Raw genomic sequence first — 24,578 nt, 5'->3', positions numbered from 1 at the left:
ACACCACCTCTACTTTGCTGTGGTATGAAATCCAAAATCCTTTAAATAGTCCACAAGACCTTACACGTTCTGGCCCTTTGCCTATCTCTCCTGCTTCATCTTTACCACTCCTCTTCCACATATTATACTATAGCCTGGCTCAGTTTCTTCGTTTCCTCAGAATTCCCTCTGCATGGAATGTTCCCCATGCCCCTTACTTGGCTAACTCCTATTTACTTCTGTTGATTCAGCTAAGAATGAAAATCCCTTTCTCCAGGAAGTTCTGTCCAGTTCTCAAAGTCTATGCCTTTCCCATGTGTTCCCATAAGCTTGTGTTTTCCCTGCTGTAGCACATATCATAGTACATTCTCATTGCCTAAGTATTGGTCTGTCCACCATAGACTAAGCCCCCCAGGAGAACAAAATGATTGTATTATCAGAGCCTAGAATAATGCCTGGCATTTAGGAAGTCAGTAAATATTTTCTGAGTGTTTGTTTAATACCTTTATTAGTGCTATTACATTGTTTAAGTATTCAAGTGTTAATCTAGGACCTCTAAGAAGCAGACACCAGGGGTAAGATTAAGTGTGTAACGACTTGATTAGAGAAAACACCTGTGAGACAAAATGGGGAAGGGGGCCATGAAAGGCTAAGAAAGCAGTCACACTGTGATGTAAGGCTGACCCCAAGTGAAGAAGAAAGGGATGTAAGCATCCTAGACTGTAAAAGTTCAGCAAAGCTGTTGAGGAATCATCAAACCAAAGTTGCCCATTAGAGGAGTCCTGTATCTCCCAAAAAGGAAACCTGAACAGTTTTTAAGCCAAAGAATGACATGAGCAAAATATGTCTACAAGAATAATTCTAACATCAGTTGAAAGGATAACTGGAGATTAGAGACAGGAAGACTAACTTGGACTATATGGGAAAGAAGAGCTGTTCAGAAACTACCCTTTAAATTGAAACACAGGGACTCTATTGGACATCAGATTATAGTGTTTAAAAGGAGTGCTTGCGTTCCGTATTTCTGTTTTTATTCTGAGGAACAGTTGAGAGGAGCAAAATTTAGTGGGACTAGGACACATGCAAGTGACTCTTCCTGTTGAAACATCTAGCCTGTCCTGAGCCACTCGTTGGAACACTGCCCCACACCTGCATCTCAAGTAATGAACTGAGAGAGAAAGAAGGAATGATAAAGAGTGAAATAGGAGAAACTGCTCGTCGGTTTCAGTTTCTGGCTTGGTACTAGCATTATCTTTTCCTCTCCTTTGAGCTAATGTATAGAATTCCTATTCAACCAGAGTTGAAAACCCAGACCAACCAGCACTCCTACCCCATCTGAAGTTTGTGAAAGTGACTGCAGGAATAAATCTCAAGTAAGTGAGAATGAGTATGAGCGGAGAGAGACAGACCCTCTTGGAATGCAGAAGTTTGAAAAGACTTAAAAGAACTTTCTGAGGGTAGACTAAACTCTAACTTACATGAGAGCAGGGACCATTGTTTGAGTATCCACGTACCCCAATCCTAGCTCAGTGCATGGCACATAGTGTGCCCACCACAAATGTTTATTGAATAAAATGGTGACTGAAGGAGTAAATGAATGATGTGGAAGAAGAGTTAAAACCAAGAACGCTGGGGGCGCTACTAGAATGTTTCATGGAGGGAAGAGGTAGCTAACGAGGAAGTGCCAGGTTTAGCACAGTGTTTCCAGCAGATATCCAAAATTCTACCTAAGAGCTAAAGAAGGGCTGTCCCCAGGGCGTCTGGGGACTTGGAGACCGTGTCCCGAGGCGCAACCTGAGGTGAACCCTGAGGCACCCCCAGGCCAGCAGCACACGCAGCGAGCCTGAGGAGGCGCCTTCGGCCGCGCAAGGGCACGCCACCGAGAGCTGGGAGGGCCAGGTAACCGTGTCCCTGCCTTCCCAGGGACCCGGGATCATCCGAGCTTCTCCACGCCTCGGGGCAGAAGGGGCTGAGGGCCTCGGGGAAGGACAGCAGAGGTGGCGGGCAGCGCCTCGCAGGCTCAGGTTGGGTCGAGTTCGGGCCGCCCTCAGGCGGTGTTGGCGGCGCGCGCCGGGGCAGGGGCCGGGCAGGACTGACCGACTGAGGCGGGACAGAGGCTCGGCTCCCTGCGCGTCCCGAGCCGCCCCCCGCACACGTTTCCGAGCGGCCCCGAGCCTCCCCCGCGGGACCCCCGGGCCTGAGCGCCGCCCATCCGCCAGGAATGGTAGGCGCCCGGCCCAGGGCCCACGGGAATTTGTAGGGGCACGAGAATGTTTTAATTTCTTTTAAAGTCGGAAGAAAACAATGAACCGTTAAGGTTGAAGAAAACGTTTTAATTTTTTCTCACATCAGGGGAAAAAATGAAATTTTTACGACCCACGAAAACCTATTAATTTTTTTATGAGGGAAAGGGCCCACGAAGGCAAAAGTGCTTAGAGCCCATGAAATTTTTAATGGGGCCCTGCCGGAGGGAGAACCACTGAGCCATTTGTCACACGACATAGTGTCCTAAGGGCTATCTATAAAAGCATAGTATAGGCCCTTGGAAGAGGGCGCGTAAAGGGGCCGCACCTGTTGGGGTGAGACCGGAAGGGCGAGTAGGGCAGACGGGGTGCTCGGACGAGAACTGCCTGCGGAGGGCGCCGCGGCGAGAGGCCCAACGCGTCCGCCGGCCTGAGGGACGCGGAGGGGAGGGCAGGGCCTGAGGTGGAGACTGGGCGGACGACACCGGCAGAATTTGGGGGCCAGGGTGACGTGTTTGGATTTCGTTTCTCGTGTAATTGGAAGTGGTTGGAGGGTTTTTAGTACAGGAGTACCTTGGGTTTTGGTGGTTCAAGGCCCAGTTCCAGGTTCAACCACTTTGCTGGGGGAAAGTATTCTAAGTGAGTTTTCTCCACAGAAGTGGAGACTAGAGTCTGAAGTAAAGTGAAATCCTGTTTGGTAGTGCACCTGCACACAGCAGATGCATTAATGGATCATGCTTGAGGATATAGGGAAGAGAGCTGCCTTTTACCTCATTTGCAGTCTTCCAATTGCACATTAGTGTGGGATCTAAAATAACTGCAAGCTGAAACCGCTCAAAGAGATCTTAATAATCAGTGGGAAAAATTACTGATACAATTGTTCTGTGACTTCTGAAAATTGTTGTCAAAACAGTAAAAACTCTCTTATTGTCTGTTATAAGGGTATAGGGAAACATAGAACAGTAAAACTATTTATTTCATACACTAATTTAAAACATTAGAAACATTGAAAGCTAAAGTGGTTTGTTTATAAAAATTTTGCCAAGAATAGTTTGAATAGTGCTCGTGCTTGCTTTTTTTCCCATAGTAAAACTTATGCTAGAGCAAACATCTTTTTGTATGCCTTAGCAAATTGTTATTCTCCTTTTCAAGTTTGGGTCAGTTTCCAACATTTTATCTTTTGTATCTTCAATTTTATACATTATCTGTGAAGGTTTCTTTAATAATGAAGTTTTTTGCCAGTGGCACTTTCTCTGAGGCATCTTCATTTTTCTGTCACAGTGACTTTCCTTATGTTGATAAGTTTGCCTTCACCGGGTTCCTCTGGCTGCTTATCTAGAGTCTATGAAATGGGGCAGCACCAACATTCTCGTGGTCAGCTGTTTCTTCTTTAATTCCATTTATGTTCAATTCAAATTTCACTGTCAACATTATTACTTTTCATTTCTTTGCTGCATTTTCATTTTTGTTAGCTAATTCGCTCTTTCAGTTATTCAGTTTTGTAAAATGTCATGTGGGCTTATCACTAGGAAACAGAAAGTAACACAACTTTACACTTTTCTGTCTGTGCTTAAACTGAATAACATCTGCAGTGACCAATCACTGACAGACTTTGAAAGGGGTGGCATAGTTGATCACTGATCATGATGTGCATTTATTATGTGCATAATGATTTGTGAACTGAAGAGCTAGATACGATTTGTACTTTATATAATTACTTATGGTTAATATTCCATGGTAACCAAAATGTGAACTGTGTTGTTGGAGGGCTGATGTTAATTAGCTAAACTGTAGTAACTGAAATCTGTATATACTGGAACCAGGCAAAGTGAGGACTGCTTATACTTTAAAATGACAGTGTTTTCATATGTAAGGGAAGATGGACAAGGGGAGTAGAAGCTCATTATACATTAAATAAGGCCTCTGGGTGCCTATTTGTGTGAATCTGTCTGTATGTCAGCCTCAAATACAGCATTCCATGTAAAAAAAAAATAGGCCCCATGCACTTAAAGAGTACAGATATTTATGGTATGTGATTTCTTGGTATATGCATTAGTTATTGATTTGGATTTATGGTTCTACAGATGACCATATTCATTCATTTATTTTTTTCAGCTGTACTCAGCACATAATTGGAATGCAATTAAAAAAAATGTTGAATGGGCCAGGTGCTGAGGCTCACACCTGTAATCTCAACACTTTGGGATGCTCAGGTGGGAGGACTGCTTGAGGCCAGGAGTTCAAGACCAGCCTGGGCAACATAGTGAAACCCCATCTCTAAAAAAATTTTTTTTTTAATTAGCTAGGCATGGTAGCCCATACCTGTAGTCCTAGCTACTAGCAAGGCTGAGGCAGGAAGATAGATTGAGCCCAGGAGTTTAAGGTTATGGTGAGCTATGATCACACCACTGCACTATAGCCTGGGTGACAGAGTAATACCCTGTCTCAAAAAGAAAAAAAAAATGTTGAATGAATGAATGCTGACTTCTACCATTCAAAAAGGGAAGTTTGAAGGAAATAACTTTACAGATTCATTTTGAAAAATACATCTATCTATGTATTCTTAGGTCATTTTTAAAGATTCTAAACTTCAACATGTTTCTGAAAATTATAATTATCTTTCTCTTGGTCACAGGGGAAATCAAAGAAGCTTTAATTTTCTCTGCATTCTTTAGCTAAAAATAATTATATAGAATCATATTAGTTCCCAGAGCCAGGGATATATATTTATCCTTTAACTATCCTTTTATCATATTTTCTTTTATGATTGTCTTAATGTTCTTTTTGAAATATTTGTATTGTTAAATATAACATATTTAGAGGAAATATCATGAAACATGAACATATAGTTTAATAATTATAAAGTGAACACCCATGTAACCACAATAAAGATCAAGAAATAGGCCAGCCGTGGGGGCTCACGCCTGTAATCCTGTACTCTGGGAGGCCAAGGTGGGAGGATCACTTGAGCTCAGGAGTTCAAGACCAGCCTAAGCAAGAGTGAGACCCCGTCTCTACTAAAAATAGAAAAAATTAGCCAGGCATGGTGGCATGTGCCTGTAGTCCCAGGTACTTGGGAGGCTGAGGCAGGAGGATTGCTTGAGCCCAGGAGTTTGAGGTTAAAGTGAGCTATGATGATGCCACTGCACTCTAACCTGGGTGACAAAGTGAGACTCTGTCTCAAAAAAAAGAAAAAAAAAATCAAGACATAGAACATTACCAACAGCCCAGAACCCCTTTCTTTTGTCCCTTCTAATCATAATGCCCTCCTTCCTCCCTAGAGAAAATCACTACCCTAATTTTTGTGATAATTTCCTTGCTTTTCTTTATAGTTTTACCACTAGCATGCATACTTAAACAATATAGTTATTTTTGCTTATTTTTAAAATATATAGATGGAATCATGCTATATATATATGTATTGTTTGTGTCTTGCTTCTTTTATTCAATATCATGTTTCTTAGAGTCATCCATGTTGCGTGTAACTGTAGTTCATTCATTTTCATTGCTGTATGTTTGAATGTACCATGATTTACCCATTCTGATGTTGATTGATATTTGTGTTATTTGCATTTGGGGGTAATTGTGAACAATATTATTATTAATAGTCTTTTTGCTGCTATGATCTAACTTTATTGAAGATTATATGATTGTGAAAAAAACGATTTACAGATAAATTGCTATAATTAGTAAGAGTACAGCAAGGTTATTAAATAAAAAATCAATATACAAAAATGAGTTATATTCCTATATATAAGCAACAAACTAAAAATGAAATTTAAAAAGATGTCATGTAAATTACTATTTAAAAAAATAATAGATCCCTAAGACTAAGATTTAACAAAAGATGAGGGGATCTTTTGGGGAAAATTATAAAACTGTAGATTCTTTTAGATTTTCTATATGTGCAATCATATCATCTGCAAACAATAAGTTTCTTTCTTCCACTGCAATCCCTTTTGTTTATTTGTCTTGCCTTATTGCTACCTTCACTACAGTGTTCAACAGAACTCCTTGTCTCATATGGAAACTTTCAACATATCACCATTAAGAATGATGTTTTGCTGCCCAGGTTGTGGGTCCTGGTGCACCACAAGCACACCACACCGGCCAACATAAAAAAAAAAAAAAAAATGATGTTTGCTCTAGGTTTTTGTAAACATCTTTTATCAGATCATTCCTATCATCTATTCCTAGATACTAAGAGGCTTTATTATGCACGATGTTGAGTTTTAATAAGGCTCTATTGAGATGATATCATCTTTCTCATTTACTCCTTTAATGTGATGAATTACAGTGATTGATATTCTAATGCTATATCAACCTTATATTCTTTAGATAAACCCAAGTTGGTCATAATCTATTATTCTTTTTAGATATTACTAGTTTCAATTTTCTTATGTTTTGCGAGGACTTTTATACATCTAAGTTTATGGGTGAGATTATCCTATAGTTTTTTTCTTATTATACTCTTATCTGGTTTCAGTATCAAAGGTTATGCTAAACTCATAAAATTAATTGAGGAGTATTCCCTCTTCTATTATTTAAAGTAATCTAAGATTGAAATTCTTGGTCTTTATAAATTTGATGGAGCTCATCAGTAGAATCATCTGGCCCCCTGGTTTACTTTATGGGAAGGTATTTGATTACCAATTAAATTTCTTTAATGATTATAGACTATTTAGGCCCCTAAAATTATTTTTCAGAGACAGGGTCCCATTGTGTTAACCAGGCTGAAGTGTGGTAGGATGATGATAGTTCACTGCAACCTTGAACTCCTGGGCTCAAGCAATCCTCCTGCCTCAGCCTCCCAAGTAGCTGGGACTATAGGCATGACCCACCATGCCCAGCTAATTTTTTAAAAAATTGTCTGTAGAAACGATGTCTCACTATGTTGCCCAGGCTGATCTCAAACTCCTGGCCTCAAGCCATCCTCCTGCCTCAGCCTTCCAAAGTGCTGAGATTACAAACATGAGCCACTATGCCTGGCCAATTTCTAAAATTTTTTTAATTTAGTATTGGTTAGATGTATTTTTCTAGGAATTTGCCCATCTTATCCAACTTATTGGATAAAGTTGTTCATTATATCCTCTTTAACCCTTTTCATGGGGATAAGTGTAAGTAACCAGTAAAGAAAGAAGTCAAGGATGTTGGAAGCAGAGAAAACAGCACGAGCAAATGCACTGATAGGAGTAATGTATTTGGTATTATTTCCATGAAAACCTTGAGATGAGGAACAGCTTCCAACGAGGCTGACAGTGAAATCATAAAGGGCCTTGAAGAGAGTTTAAATTTTACCTTATAGGAGATATGGACAACCCAAGAATTTTAACCAAGGGAGAAATGTAGTCACATTTTCATTTATGGGAATTACTATGTACCAAACACACATTGTGCTAGGCACTGATGAATAAAATCAACCAGACAGGTTCTGCACCTTTGGGAAGCTCACAATATAGGGGGAGAGGTAGTCATAGAAACAAATTACAATATCGTACAATAAATGCTAATAAAGAAACAAAGTTTATGAGGGCAGATAGCTTACTCTGAGAGTGAAGTTTGACTTTCATGTAACTTTTTGATTAGTTCCACTCAGCATCTCTAAGCGTTCTCAGGCTTACATTATAAGCAAACATCTAGATCCCTTGGGAGCTTTGTTAACATGGGATAACCTGTACAAGCTTGATTTAGTGCTCAATCTGACTCCTTTCTGGACTGAGTCCCCTCCACCTGTGTTCTTTGTTTCAACAGAGCACATCATTCAGTTTGAAAGCCAGCTGTTTCTCTTTCCTTCCCTATAGGTATAGAAAGTATCCAGGTAGTGGCTGTAGTTCCACCTCTGGTTTGGTTGCCATGCATCCTGGGCGAACTACTGGTAAAGGGCCCTCCACTCCCACACAGATTGACCAGCAACCTCCACGGCTTCTCATTGTGCACATTACTCTGCCATCCTGGGCTGACATCTGCTCCAACCTCTGTGAGGCCCTGAAGAACTTTTTCTCTCTAGCCTGCAGCTTGATGGGGCCCAGCCGTATGTCCCTGTTCAGTTTATACGTGGTACAAAATCAGCATGAATGCATCCTCCCTTTTGTGGTGAGTATATCTATATCTATTCATTTTATCCTGAAAGCAAATATAGTATAAGGTTTCTAAAACAGAGATCACAGTAATAATTACTTACAGCAATAACTGCACTAGTTCCCCACAGCCAATACCCCCACAGGTGACACCATGAGAGGCAGATGTCACCCTGCATATGTGGGGGCTTGTACTGGAGAAGAGAAACCCCAACATTATTAATCTGGGAGTTTAAATAGGCTACATACTACCCCCCTATGCTCCTGAGAAAGGGAGAGAAACTTTGGCGTTAACAGTTCTTTGGAATGTAAACAACTGACTCTTTTCACCCCTTTTGAAATGTAAACACATAAGAAAGTAAGTTCTAAATCTCTTCAGAGGTCTCTGGCTATTCAATCATCCTTAAACTTCCACAACTTGTTCTTTAACCCAAGTACCAGTTTTCTTTGCTCAGAAAGCCCTAATTGTGTAAAAACATGAAAATATTTTCTCTGCATTCCACATGGGACTCAGGTGAGACTCCCCCTAAGGTTTTAGAAGGCAATAGCTGGGCTGGGGGTAATGTTTTTACAAAGTTCCCCCTTTTTTCTCCTTTGTGTAAAATTCAGAATCATAGGGATGAGAAAGGCTTCCAGAGGTTTTCCTATGCATCTCGTACATTGAGGCAGCCTTGCTGCTAATATATCTTATTAACTGGATATAAATCTTGTTATTTAAGATTTCTGAAAAAGGAAATTTCATAAATCCATTACTAAGTTATTAATGTAATATCTGACTAGAATCTACTCATTTTTAATTAATGCCTCAGTTTCCCTCATTAAAAGTGGAAAAATGACATCTCTGTTGATACTATAAAGAATGAAAATAATATATATCACATTATGCTTCTTGGGTTAGAATATTATAAAAATATAACATACCCTAGTTTTTTTTGATAGAATGTTAGATCACAAAAACTAGGGGTTTACTTATCAAAAGGAGTCATATAGGGAAAGTTTTGAGTATAAAGGCTCTAAATGCTAAGCCTGGTGATTTTGTCTGTGCATTTTTACTTAGGCTAGATTGAGGATGGGAAATGAGTAAAGTTACTTAAGAAATTCAACTGACCCTTCCTATAGCTTGAGTAGAATTTGGTTCTTCTATTCATTGTTTATTGCTGTGTAACAAATTATCCCAAAATGTAGTGGCTTAAATGAATAAACATTTATTATCTCCGAGTTACTGTAAGTTAGCAATTCATAAGCAGCTTAGGCAGGTAGTTCAGGCCTAGGATCCCTGATGAAGTTGTGGTCAAGATATCAGCTAGGGTTGTAGTCATCAGAAGATTCAGTTGAAGCTGGAGGATCCAGTTTCAAGATGGCACATTTGCATAGCTATTGGCAGGAGTTCTATTTCCTTACTGCTTGGATCTCTCCATAAGGCTGCTTAAATGTCCTCATTCTAGGGCAGTGATTTCTCCCAGAGCAACTGGTCCAAAAGAGAGGGAGAGCAAAGAGGAAGCCAAAATACCTTTTATGTCTTAGTCTCAAAAGTAAGACTGTCACTTTCTGTACATTCTATTCATTGGAAGCAAGTCATTGTTCTACCTAAGATAGAGTAACAGGGAGCAGATTTACCCTCATGCCTGAAATAACCAAAAAACTGGATAAAACATATGAAAAACAGTTTTTAAGATTTTGGACATCAGGCAGCAAAGGACAAAGCTCCCTGAGAGACAGGAAGTAAATGAGGTAAGACCTAGGATTGTTCCAGCCTAATGCCCTGAGAAAGTTTTCAAGCCACAGTGCAGAGAGAGGGAACCTAGGGTGGTGCCACTGGTCTCCTTGAGTTGAGAAGATAGATGTGGGACTTCAGGGAGACGAAGGCAGCTAGAGGATAAAGAGCTACATAAAGGAAAGGAGACAGCTATACACAGAACTCTAAAGACCTGAAGAAGGTCCCTTGAGTATTCAACAGAGTATTGATCGTGACATGCATGTAAGGAAACTACCCAAGGCAAAAGAAAGAACCACCTGGAAGGACTAGAGGCAAAAGTACCTGGCACTCACCACAGGAATAGTACCTGTTCATATCAGCCACATTAGAAATCCTTGTAATTCATGATACATTGGGTAGAATACCTAGAAAGGTCTTGCCTTTCTATAAAGGCTATAAATAGCTCAAGACTTAGTGCTGCTCAGAACTACCCAACATAAACACAAGATCTAAAGAATCAAACTTTTTCCAGGTAACTTAACTATCCTGAACAGAGCTCAAGCCTACTTATAGAAATAGAAAAATATCCAGCACCCAACTAGGTAAAATTCACATTGTCTGGCATTCAATCAAAACTTAGCAAAGAGGCCTGGCACAGTGGCTCACTCCTGTAATCCTAGCACTCTGGAAGGCCGAGGTGGGTGGATCGCTCCAGGTCAGGAGTTCAATAACAGCCTGAGCAAGAGCGACACCCCGTCTCTACTAAAAGTACAAAGAAATTAGCTGGACAACTAAAAATATATAGAAAAAAATTAGCTGGGCATGGTGGCACATGCCTGTAGTCCCAGCTACTCAGGAGGCTGAGGCAGGAGGATTGCTTGAGCCCAGGAGTTTGAGGTTGCTGTGAGCTAGGCTGACACCATGGCACTCTAGCCCAGGCAACAGAGTGAGACTCTGTCTCAAAAAAAATAAATAAATAAAATAAAAATAAAACAGAAGATTTAAATAAGATCCAGAGTCCTATATCATAATGCTCAAAATGTTCAGAATACAATTTAAAAAGTCACTGATCATATCCAGAACCAGGAAAATCTGAACTTGAATGAGAAAAGACAATAAACAGACACCAACACTGAGGTGACACCAATGTTCGAATTATCTGAAAAGGATTTTAAAGCATCTACCATAAAAATGCTTCAACAAGCAGTTTTGAACATGCCTGGAAGAAATAGAAAATTAGAAAGTTTCAGTAAAGAAATAGAAGATATAAATCAAATAAAAGTTTTAGAACTTAAAAATACAATAACCTAAATATGAAACAAAACAAAACAAAATGCCATGGATGGGCTCAGCAGCAGAATGGAGAGGATAGAAGAAAGAATCAGTGAACTTCTAATTAGAATAGAAATTATCCAATCTGAGCAAGGGATAGAAAATAGAATTTTAAAAAAATAGAGAAAGCTCCAAGGACCTGTTGGACTATAACAAAACATCTAACATTTATGTCACTGAAATTCAAGAAAGAATGTGAAGCTGAAAAACAATTTCAAAAAATAATTGCTGAAAATTTCACAAATTTGGCAAAAGATATTAGCCTAAAGATTCAAGAAGCTGGCTTAACCCAAATAAGATAAACCCAAAGAAATTCGTTCTAAGACACACAATAATCAAATTTCTAAAAACTAACAACAAAGAAAAACTCTTGAAAGCAGAGAGAAAACGAACACCTTATGTATAGCGTAAAAAATAGTCAAGTGGCAGTAGAGTTTTCATCAGAAGCCATGGAGACTAAAAGGAAGTAGCCAACATTTTTCAAACACTAAAAGAAAAAACCTGTCAACCCAGAACACTATCTTCGCTGAAAACATCCTTTAGAAATGAATGGGAAATCAAGACATTCTCAGATGAAGGAAAGCAAGAGAATTTGTCATCAGCAGCCCTACTCTAAGAGAATGGCTAAAGGAAGTTCTTGAAACAGAAAGAAAATGATAAAAGAAAGAATTTTATAATATTCAGAAGGAAGAAAGAACAATGGAAAAAATAAAATGTGAATAAATACAATAAACTTTCCCCTTCTAATTGAATTTTTTAAGTTATATTTGACAGCTGAAACAAAAATTATAACATTGTCTTAGTGGTTCTTAATGTATGTAAAGGAAATAATCTAAGACTATTATATTACAAACAAGGGAGGGTAAAGGAATTTAAAGGGAGTTAAGGTTTCTACACTTCATTTGAACTGATAAAATGTTGATGACATTTGACTCTGATAAGTTTCTATGTATAATGTAATATTTAGAGCAACCACTAAAAAAATCTACACAGAGAGATATACTCAGAAACACTACAGATAAATCAAAATAGAATTTTTTTTAACTATTCAAATAGCCCATAGGAAGGTATGTAAAAGAAAACAAACTAAAAACAGGAAACACACAGAAAATAACAAATAAATGGGCAGGCTAACATATCAGTAGTTACATTAAATTTGAGTGATCTAAATACATCAATTAAAATGAAGAGGTTGGCAGAGTGATTTTTTTTAAATGACCCAACTATATCCTGTCTACAAGAATATAATAACTTGCAACATATTAAAAGTATGTTGAGGGCTGAGTGCAGTGGCTCACACCTATAATCCTATCACTTTGGGAGGCTGAGGTCTCAAGGATCACTTGAGACCAGGAGTTCGAGACCAGCCTGAGCTACATAGAAAGACCCTATCTTTACAAAAACTAAAAAAATTAGCCAGGCTTGGTGGTGTGCTCCTGTAGTCCCAGCTTACTCAGGAAGCTGAGGCAGGAAGATCACTTGAGTCCAGGAGTTGGAGGCTGCGGTGAGCTAGGATAATGCCACTGCACTCTAACCCGGGCAACAGAGCAAGAAGACCCTGTCTCAAAAACAAACAAACAAACAAACAAAAAAGTAGGTTGAAAGTAAAAAGATTTGAAGGATATACTATGCAAATATTAATCAAAAGAAAATAGGATATATTAATATATCAGACAAAGTAGATTTAAGAGCAAAGAATACCAGGTACAGAGATGACATTAGATAATGATAAAAGGGCCAATCCAACAAGAAGATATAGCAATCCAAAATATGTATCCACCAAACAACAGAGCTGCAAAATATGTGGAGCAAAATTCAATAGATCTAAAAGAAGAAATAGATAAATTCACAATTATAGTTGGAAACTTCAATGCCTCTCTCTCAGTAAGTGTAGAACAACTAGACATAAATCAGTAAGGATATAGAAAAACATCAGCCAATAAGATCTAATTGACATTTATAGAATATATTCCACCCAAAAACAGAAGACAGATTCTTTTCAAAAACCCATGGAATATTTTTACCAAACTAGACCATATCCTGGGCCATAAAGGAAACCTCAACAAATTTAAAAGAATTGAAATCATACACAGTATGTTCTCTGACACAATGAAACCAAAGTAGAAATCAGTAACAGAAACATAACAGGAAAATCCCCCAAATACTTGGAAACTAACCAACACACTTCTAAATAATCCATGGGTCAGAAGAAATGTCAAGAGAAATTAAAAAACACTGAACTGAAAAAAATGAAAATACAAATATCAAAATTTTTGGAATGCAACTAAAGCAGTGCTGAGAGGGAAACTGATAGCACTAAACACTTACATTAGAAAAGAGGAAAAGTCAAATCAGTAATATATGCTCCCACCTCAAGAAACTAGAAATGCGAAAGCAAAATGAACTCAAGGCAGAAGAAAGGAAATAATAAAGAATAAAATTAATGAAATTGAAAACAGAAAAACAACAGAGTATCAGTGAAACAAAGTTGATTCTTTGAAAAGATCAATAAAATTGGCAAATCTTTAGCAAGACTGACAGAAAAATAGAGAAAATATAAATTGCCAATATCAGGAATGAAATAGGGGTATTATTACAGACCCAGTAGAGAGCCATAGGATAATAAGAGAATACTACAAACACCTTTATATACATGAATCTGACAATTTAAATGAAATAGACCAATTCCTTGAAAAGCACAAAGTATCACAGTCATCCAATAAGAAATAGATAATTTGCCCCTTAATATTTTGAAATTTTAAAAAAGAGGGGAAGGGTAAAAACTTACCTATCAGATACAATGAATACTATTCTGGTGATGGGCACACTAAATGCCCCGACTTAAGTACTACAAAAGGTTTCCGTGTAACAAAAACATTTGTACCCCCTTAATATTTTTAAATAAAAAATAAAAAATAGATAATTTGAATGGCCCTATAACTATTAAAGAAATTGAATTTATAATCTTAAAACTCCTGGAAAAGAATCTCCAGGTATAAATGATTTTACTGGAGAATTCTACCAAACATTTAAAGAAAATTAACATCAAGTCTACATAATCTCTTCCAGAAAACGTAAGAGAAGGGAACACTTCCCAATTCATTTTATGAGGCTACCTGATCTCAAAAGCAGACTTGGACAGTACATAAAAAGAAAAGTAAAGACCAATATCCTTCCTGCATATGGATGATATAAAACTTAACAAAATATTAACAAATAGAATTCAGCAATATATAAAAAGAATTAAAAACCATGACTAAGTAGGGTTTATTTCAGGGATGTAAAATTGATTCAATATTTGAAAATCAGTCAAAGTAATCCACCATATTAAAAGGCTAAAGAAGAAAATCACGTTTATATCAATTGGAACAGAATAAGCATTTGACAAAGTTCAGCACTCACTCATGATAAAACCTGTAGCTAACATCCTATTTTAATGGTGAAAGACTGAGTGCTTTCCCCCTAAGACTGGGAACAAGCCAAAGATGTCTGCTCTCACCACTCTTATTCAGCATAGTACTGGAAGTCCTAGGCAGTACGTTAAAGTCAGAAAAGGAAATAAAAGGCATACTGTTTTTAAGGGAAGAAATAAAACTGTCCCTGTTTGCAGATGACATGATGTTCTGTTTAGAAAATCTCAAGGATTTTGTACTACCATTTGAGGAGAAGAGTATCAAAAAATTTGTGTGCATATTTAAAAACTACCATAGTTCACTTTTGGAGATACACCAAAACCTTAAGTCAAATGATAAGAGCCTAGATTCTCTGAGAGGGGAGCTCAGTCCTCAGGTTCTTCCCACTGGCAGTTTTGTCCTTAAAAAATTTTCTACAGTAACACCAAACCTCTTATAACAAATGTACAAAACATTTGTTGGTTATTTTCAGACACACAATTCAGACAAATAATCCTGTTTGCTAATACATTAATAACATTAAGCAGATATTATGGAGTACTTACTGCATATGAGGCATCATGCTAAATGTTTTCTTATGACTTTCACTTTTATCCTAATTATGTATTTGTGTATTGATATATATATTCAATGTAGTTTTTCAAATCTATGTTATCTTTTAACTTATAACTTTAAAAATTATTTTAGCTTTCTTGGAAGGCCGAGGTGGGAGGATGACTTGAGGCCAGGAGTTCAAGATAAGCCTGAGAAATATAGTGAGACCCAATCTCTACAAAAAAAGAAAAATTAGTTGGATGTGGTACCACATGCCTATAGTCCCAGTTACTAGGGAGGCTGAAGCAGGAGGATTGCTTAAGCCCAGGAGTTTGAGATTGCAGTAAGCTATGATGATGCCACTGCACTCCAGCCTAGGTGACCAAAAAACAAACAAAAAAAAATTTATTTTAGCTTTCATTTTCCTTTTTAATGGAGTACTTATGTAAGGATCTGTATAAGTCAGTCGGTTTGCCAGCAAGAAACAGCAGATGGCATACTCAAATTGAAAAATTTTCAGAGGAATGTAGAAAGGGAATATTTGCATTGGCGTAGGCAGAGTTTAGGAAGAGTCAACAAAAGATGGTGTGATAGCCATACCACCCGTGGAGCTGAAGAGGAGAGAACTGTCTGAAGAGGGCTGCCTAACAAGATCTGTGGCTTTTGTTAAAGACAAAATTATTCAGTAAAACTTGTTAAAGTATGGTAAGGAAGACATTATTTTGGACCATCACAATAGGTATGTTATGATGGTCTTGAATAAGGGACCATGCTATAGGTCCCTTGGATACCCATGAATAGGTATAAGGCCAATGCAATGGGATTTTGCAGTGGGAAAGAGAAATTGCACTCAACTCTGAATATGGCAAGAGCAAGTGGGAATTTATAGCCAAGAAGCAGGGTAGGAGTCAGTGGATAGAAAATTATAATACAAAGAGGAAACATAAGTAAGGGGGATTCTGGCTAACAGGATTGTTGCTGAACACAGGCCAGGGTGATCAGATATCACCTAGGGGACGGTGGAGGATAAGGAACCCAATCACACATGAAGAGTGATCAGACATGGAGAGTGGGGGGTTCCTGCCAAACTGACTTAGCAAGGTTCTTTGCTAAAACTGAACTTTACAGGGAAGTGCACAGATGGACCTAGGAAAAGGTTCAGAAGCCTGACTAAAGTTTGGTCAAGCAAAAAATCTTTGTCACCTTCAGTAGAAAGACACAGCCATCTCATGGCAGTCTGGTGGAGAGGAAGCCTGGGAAATAAATACCCTGACTTCACTCTCCTCCCACATCCAGATCCGCTGGTGCCTCCCATTGGCCAAACCCAGCTGGAAGCAGGAGTGTACTGGAGCTCACTGAATCAGTCCTTATGGATCAGCTACCTAGGGCACAAAATAGGATACAGAATGGTAGGGAGTGATCTGAAAGGGCAAATGGAACATATCCAGCATAGGAGGTTTCTTGGGAAATGAGCCCATGTCCCAAACAAGGGTAAAAGGACTTTTTCCCTCCCCAAATGGCTATATTATATCCCTCTGGCACTCCTCCCTCAGTACATTTGACCCTAGTTGAATGCCTTGATCCCTTAATCACTCCATTAGGAAAGGCCTACGGCTTTATGCTAGAAACCACTGACTTGTCTGTCAGGAGCTCACTAAGCTGGGAAAGAGATCTGAGCTGGCAGGTGTCATAGTAAATGATTAGAACAACAACCCAAAATGAAAAAGTTAAGCCTTTGATCACTTATTGTAATAGTATAAGCAAGAGTCTAAACTGGGGATAGTGCCTACTCCCCCTGTTCCATTTCCCCCATGGAACTGAATACTGGTTGAAAATCAAAGAGAACAGTACAGATGCAGGGGTCCTCCCACTGTTGAAGAAGACCTGAGCAAAAACCTCTGGCAGTTTTACGAAGCCTGGGGTTGCAGGGAGGGTAAGGAGGGAAGTCTAGGACTGGAAAAGTACTGAATACTGAGTCAGAGTAGGGAAAAGTGTCTTCAAAGTTTCCTTCCGCCTCCCTCCATAAGAAGGTCTTGGCAGAGAGCCTGCAGAGGACTCAGCCCAAGGTTTCAGATAAAGAGACCTACGAATAAAGGTGCCAGGGCTAAGAATGCAAATATTCCAAGATCATGACCAGCCAGGGGGCCTGAATCTTGACTGCAACTCCCTTCAGAAACTGCAGTACTTTGGCTGTGTACCAAGTCTGATGTGGAAAGGGTAGCTTTTCCTCTATGAGCCCTGCCAAGCAGAACCTTTGTAATTGCCTATGTCAGGCCTGAGAAAAATCACACATAGGTTTTTAGCCAGGAGTCAGACTCCTCACTGGTTACTCAGGAAAAAATGCAAGCCAAAATTTCCTTCCAACAGAACGATCCTAGTTAAAAGCTCAAGAAAATTGCTGGAACACTGCTGTTACCTTATAGAACAATCCAATCTTTGCTTAAGAAAAAACATGACCTTAAATCCATTGTCACTGACCTATATAAATATCTGATATTTTTTATCTGCAGAGGCAGCTCAAAATATAAGTCTAGTAAGATAGCATGTGTGAAATCGTATCCTGGATGAACACCTCAATATATCCTTTCACATTTAATTTTTGAGTATAATCAAATAATTCTAAATGTTTTATAAGGAATCTGACAGAGGATTTATAATTAATACTAGAATTCCTTTTATATCCACTGTGCCCTTAATAATTCCAACCAAAATGACTCATTTTCCCTCAAAACAGGGTTTCAAAAGAATGTTCTTACTATGAAAATCTTCTCAATTCTTTTACTTTTTCATGATAATAAAGAAGTTGTTTGAATCATATATTATCTACAATGAGATACTAGGACTCAGAGTGCTCTCATTTAGCTATAACACCTATTTCCTCATTCTTACTAGCTGACATTCAAATGGAATCACTTCAAAGTAACAAATAATAGAGATATAATATATTAAACAAAATAAAGGTAAATTCCAAGAAGGATAATATAATAACTATAATTTATAGGTGAGTGCTATAGAAGAGGGAAAGTAAAAGTAAGAAAATGAAAAACACTAATTTTATCATTTTCATAGTGGTAGATTAATAGATACTGCTAAAGAAATAAGGGAATTATATAAATATAGAGTTATAAAGGTAAACACTAAAACAGCAATATAAATTTTCCTAATTATGACAAGAAAAACATGGAAAAAAAGAAAAGAAAATATATAATATAGTCATTTTCCAAAAGCTATACAAACCGTAAAATAATACAACTAAAAATAAATATATTTGTCATATCAGTAAATACAGATAAGCTAAACTCACCTGTTAAAATGTTTTTTAAAACTTACAAATTTGATTAAAAAGCAAAAATCTCTGTTGTTTTAAAGAGCCATGGCTACAACAATGTGATTCAGAAAGGTTGAAAATAGGCCAGGTGCAGTGGCTCACACCTGTAATCCGGCACTCTGGGAGGCCGAGGCAGGAGGATTGCTTTAGCTCAGGAGTTCAAGACCAGCCTGAGCAAGAACAAGACTCCATCTCTACTAAAAATAGAAAAATTAGCCGGTTGTGGTTACAGGTGCCTATAGTCCCAGCTACTCGGGAGGCTCGGCAGGCTTGAGCCCAGGAGTTTGAGATTGCAGTGAGTGATGATGCACTCTACCTGGGGTGACAGAGGGAGACTGTCTCAAAAAAGAAAAGAAAAGAAAATGGTAAGGAAAGGTGTACTAGGCAAATGCAAACCAAGAAGAAAAAAAGCATTAAATGAAACAAAGAATGGCACTTTAATGCAGGGCACAAAACAGTAGAGTTTAAAGTGATCAAGAAGGATATTGATATTCAGCATAGGGGGCTTGTTGGATGAGGTGTCTATTGAAAGTTTATCAGTTTTTTAAATACCTATACACCAAATAACATAGCATCAACATTTTTAAGAGAAATGTGATTATATACACACATGAAATCTCAGGCAGGAGCAGTGGCTCATGCTTATAATCCCAGTGCTTTGCAAGGCTGAGGCAGGAGGATCACTTGAGGCCAGGAGTCCCAGACCAGGCTGGGCAACTTAGGAGACCCCGTCTCTACCAAAAAAAAAAAAATTAGGTGGGTGTATGGGCACAGGCCTGCAGTTCCAGTTACTCTGGAGGCTGACACACAAGGATTGCTTGAGCCTAGGAGTTTGAGCTATGATCAGGCCACTGCACTCCAGCCTGGGTAACAGAAAATTGCATAGGAAAGGTAATTTAGTATATGGCATGACTCAAATGTCAATAGATTTTACACAATCATAATGAAGTAAACTTAATATTGATCTAACCAAAATTAAAACTACTGAGAGGATGGGGGAGATGTGTGGGAGAGCTGTGTTTGGGGGTGTGAGGGCAGAAGACCAAAAGAGAAACTAATTCTCATATACTGTAATGCAAATTCATCAGGTAATACCTAACATTGAAACAACAAGAATAGATAGATGGATAGAGATATAGATATTTCATAGACACAGATTTAAGTAGCAAATAAACAAGCTAAAAAAAAATTTTTTTTTGAGACAGAGTCTCACTATGTTGACCAGGCTGGGTATTTCAGACCATGCAGATAAAGTCAAATCCTAAAATCCACTTGAGGCATGTGATTTCTAATTCTCAGCAGCAATTTCTTTTTTATTTCTACTCAGAGCTCATATGAGTCAACAAGTTTTACTGTCATCTCCTTTTACGAGTGGGTGAATTCTTTCTAGCCCACCTTTTCCCTGAGTGGATAGCCTTTTGACAGGTCTTAACTTTGGGCCAGGGTGGCAGTTCTATTAATAATACTTCTTCTGTGGGCCTTAGACCTTCTATCCTGTTCCCTTGAAACATAAGGCCCTAGGTTCCCAAGATCAGCTTTTATACCTGTTTAACACTGTGGTTCCCTGTTTCCTGTCCACTCCCCTTTCAGTACCCAGGTATTTCCCTTAACTTCTTGTGAATTCGAATAACTATGCATTTTTTAAAAGTTTGCATTTTATCTAGTATGTACATTGTTAGGTGCTAGCTGGGGTGTTCGGCTGTCTACTTTAATTTTAGGAGCTTTTTACATATTAACAGTTTTTTATATTAAGACTATTAATGTTATGCTACTCATGTTTCATGTATTCATTTTGTTTTTTGTTGTCAACTTTATTCATGTTCTCTTTTGTTTTACAGAAAATTTAAATTTTTATGTAGTCAAATCTACATGTTTCCCTTGTGGTCTCCTACCTTTATTGTCATGTTTACAAAGGACTTCTCTACCACAGAATAATATCCCATATTTTTCCTATTATTTTTCTGGGGTATTTTTTAATAAACATTTTATTTTTGAATAATTTTAGATTTACAAAATAATACAAAGATATTATAGAGAATTCCTGTATATCTATTTTAAATTTCTGACTTATACTTTTCATCCCTCTGAAATGTATTATATGTGCATCTATTTATTTAAAATTGTTTGTTTAATACCAGTTATATTCTAAGTACTGTTGGAGGTCCTACAGACCTGGCAATGAAGAGACAGATCAGGTGCCTCCTTTAACAGAGCCTATATTCTGGTGGGACAGAAAGACAATAACTGGTCAACATACATAGAAAAATTTCATTCTGTTGTAGCTCTTATCCCTTTGTATTCCGAAGCTACTTATTTCACTTGTTTATAAGATTATTAGAGAACAAGAATTCTTTTTTGGGTACCCAGTACATCATAAGCACCTAATAATAAATGTTTTTTATCAAATGAATGAGTAAATATATCTATGTCATTTACATTGAAACTATATTTTTTTCACTTCCTTTGTCAGTTGTAGAACAGGGCCATTAAGTCAATAGAAACCCCTCTGCTTAATCAGCAATGTCCCAAATGCTTGTAGGGTTTCATGGTGACAAAAATAACAACTACAGCTAACACTGAGTGTATACTATGTGCCACGAATTAATTCATTTAATACTTAAGTATTTTTATTGCCTCCAATTTCTAGTTGAAGAAATTTAGGCTCATATTCCTACAGCTAACAAGAGGAAGAACCAGGTTGTGAACTCAAGTCTGTCTGGCTCTAAAACCTTGAGCTAGGACCTAGTTCTTCTTCAATTAAAATACTCCTTCAGGCCAGGTACGGTGGCTCACACCTGTCATCTCAGCACTTTGGGAGGCTGTGGCAGGAAGATCCTTTGAGGCCAAGAGTTCGAGAACTGCTTGGGCAGCATAGTGAGACCCCATCTCTACAAAAAAATTTTAAAAATGATCCAGGCATGGTGGTGTGTGCCTATAGTCCCATCTACTCAGGAGGCTGAGGCAGAAGGATCACTAGAGCCCAGGAGACTGGAGTTGCAGTGAGCTGTGATCATACCGCTGCACTCTGGCCTGGGTGGCAGAACAAGACCCTGTCTCAAAAAAAAAAAAAAATTCTTTTTCAATGAAAATGCCTACTACTGCTTAACAAGCATCTTCTACTCTTGTTAGGCACATTTCCTCACTCTGGTGAGGAATATCTAGCACATAATATCTATTAATATTTTCAACATCCATACCTTTGTTTGTTTTGGACTCTGTGCCCTTTACCAACCCCACTCCAGACAGAAAAATACTATATTCTTTCCGCTAATCTTACCCTTTGAAGTCTCAGCCCAGTCCCACCTCCTTTCTAACAATGCTGATCTTTTGTTTTTCTAAACTGCTAAAACATTTATAGTTTATGCTGGTCTCTTCAAACTAGGGTACACATACCACTAGGGCTACAAGGAGATTTTTCCAGAGAACACAGAAATAAATAATTTTAAAGGATTGATTTCTAGATCCTCGGTTTCCATAGGTAGTCTTTTCCAAAACTGCTCTAATTATGCCTGTGATGAGGGTGTCAGGCTGGTTCTTCGTTCCCACCATCCCTTTCATAGTTACCCTTCTTCCACTTCACAAAGAAAACCCAAAATATAAAGGAAGAGGTGAGAGGTGCTTATCTTTGGTTTAAAATTTTCCAAGGGCACTAAACAAAGCCACAATTCAAAATATTGGTATCAGGGTAAGAAAGTAAATGACTTATGACTGCGTAAAAAATCTTTTTGCAACCACATGGTTTCCCATTCTTTGTTTTTAACAAAATTGAAGGAAGACCAAATTAAGTAGCCGCTGATGGATCATTAAAAACCATTTTTATTGGCAGCTCTCTGTATGATTTTTGGCATATAACTCAGAAGGAATTTGACAATCTGATTGTCATCCCATCTTATATTTAGGAGAACAAGTTTTCTCAGTACTATAGCAATAGAAAATTGGAATAGACTTGTGCTGCCCGGAAGTCCGGCCTGCCACAGCGGCGGTCTGCGAGGCGGTGGGATGCCGCTGGCAGAACCTGCCGCTGCTGCTTGTGCTGGCGGCCCGATTGGTGGCAGCATTCGAGCCCATCAGCTTGGGCATCAGGGCGGCAGCCCTCACCTACTGCTACCCGTCCTACACAGACGTCTGCCGCTTAGCTGAGCGCTGCATCGAGGAGCAGCAGGCTCAACGCCTCAGGTACAGCCAGTGCACGCGCTGCGGGTTGGCCCAACAGAGGACGCGGGTTCGAGGCCCGACCCTGGGCCAGGCACAGAGAGACGACCCCGCGGGCCTGTCAGGTGCAGGACATCTATTGGGCGCAGGGCATCCAGACAGCAGTCATCCTGATCTGTGTGAGCGGGAAGATTGATGGGGCAGCCTAGGAATCGTTCGCGGGAACTCAGTCTGGACTCCTGCCCTGGAAGCAATGCCTTCAGAAATAGTCTCCAGATCATCAGGCTCTGACCAAGTACCATTGTGGATGAACTTTTAAAATCCCTTTCACACTTGAAAACAGTTGTGCGAGAGAGGCCTAGGGACCGTTTCCGACCCACAGCACCCACACCTACCAACCTGCTGTGACAACTAAATGATTACGAGTTCAAGGGCGCTGCTGCAGTCTGAAGAACAATAGGTTTTCACCTGCTGAAAACATTCTTCTACTCTTTTTTTTTTTTCCTTCACACAGAGAGTGTTTACTGACTTGAAGTATTTTCAGTTAAAATTGGTGGCTCTTGCAGGTACAGGCACTGTCTGATGGGAGGATGTGGCCCTGCACACTGGCACCCTTGACCTGGAGTGAACTGTCTGTGTATGGGCTGGGGCCTCCATCCAAGGCCTGTGCAGCAGACCAGGACAGACAGCTCCTTTCTGTCCATTGCTCTGGCTGCTGATTACAGCCTGATCGTGGAATTCCTTCACCCATCTCTCACTAGATGTCAGCCCCAGCCTTCCTTGTACCCCATCTTCTCCTGAACTTCACTCATTACTAGATTTCCTCCAACCATATCCTCGTGGAGTCAGATCAAAATGAGACCATTGGCTTTGAATATGAGTCCTTGGTTCCCATGGTAAAATGTTTGTAACTCTTTACACGTGGGTCGTTCTCTCACTTTACTCCACAAAACCATTTGAAATCCACAGGACATGCTCATTCTCCAGGTTGACACGTGCCCAAACTGAGCAATCAGCTTGCAGACTCTGCATTGCCAAAAAAGTGGGAGTATTGTACACTAGAAATGCTAGAGTTTTTGGCTGGGAGAGGTGGCTCACACCTGTAATCTTAGCACCCTGGGAGGCTGAAGTAGGAAGATCGCTTGAGGTCAGGAGTTCGAGATCAGCCTGAGCAAGAGTGAGACCCTGTCTCTACTAAAAATAGAAAAACTTAGCCAGGCATGGTGATGAGCACCTGTAGTCTGAGCTACTCGGGAGGCTGAGGCAGGAGGATTGCTTGAGCCCAGGAGTTTGAGGTTGCTATGAGCTAGGCTGACACCACAGCACTCTAGCCTGGGTAACAGAGTGAGATTCTGTCTCAAAAAAAAAAGAAAAAAGAAATGCTAGAGTTTGCAAGGATATATATTTTTATAATGGTTTTACTTCTGAATCCTAAATAATAGAAGTATATAGGACATTGCTTATTTTAAAACATGGAAAGGACACAAAATAAAATAGTTGCTTATTCCTTTCTCAGATATCCCTGAAACAAATGGTATGAATTTTTATGTTAAATGTGTGGTAATATATGGTCACAATTGTAGGCTAAACAAGAAGGTCAGTCAGAAGTTGTAGCTGGTCCTGGGTGTCATCTGATCATGATACTTTATGTGACAGCACCAGGCTGGACTGCTCTGATCACTGGGAAGTAATATTTAGATTCCAACCGGTGTGCATCATTCTGTGGCTGTTCTATAGTTGCAACACAACTGCAGACACAAAATTAGAACATTGTGCAGGCTGGACACGGTGGCTCACGCCTGTAATCCTAGCACTCTGAGAGAC

General features: G+C 39.0%; 1 protein-coding gene across 5 annotated transcripts in view; it reads left to right on the top strand.

The window, feature by feature from the left end:
* Positions 1–1,629: 1,629 nt before the first annotated feature.
* LOC123637089 (meiosis 1 associated protein) overlaps positions 1,630–24,578 on the top strand; it is a 68,294-nt gene continuing 45,345 nt past the window's right edge. For all 5 annotated transcript variants that reach the window (XM_045549925.1, XM_045549926.1, XM_045549924.1 and 2 more), the window contains exons 1-2: positions 1,630–1,878; positions 8,024–8,315. In XM_045549925.1, coding sequence (XP_045405881.1) covers positions 8,076–8,315 — 240 coding nt within the window. In that variant the 5' untranslated portion in view covers positions 1,630–1,878; positions 8,024–8,075. The remainder of the gene's footprint in view (positions 1,879–8,023; positions 8,316–24,578) is intronic.

The sequence above is a fragment of the Lemur catta genome, chromosome 4 (assembly GCF_020740605.2).
Source record: "Lemur catta isolate mLemCat1 chromosome 4, mLemCat1.pri, whole genome shotgun sequence".
In the NCBI taxonomy this organism is placed as follows: Eukaryota; Metazoa; Chordata; class Mammalia; order Primates; family Lemuridae; genus Lemur; species Lemur catta.
The sequence above is the reverse complement of the archived record's forward strand: the minus strand, read 5'-3'. Positions and strand labels throughout refer to the sequence as shown.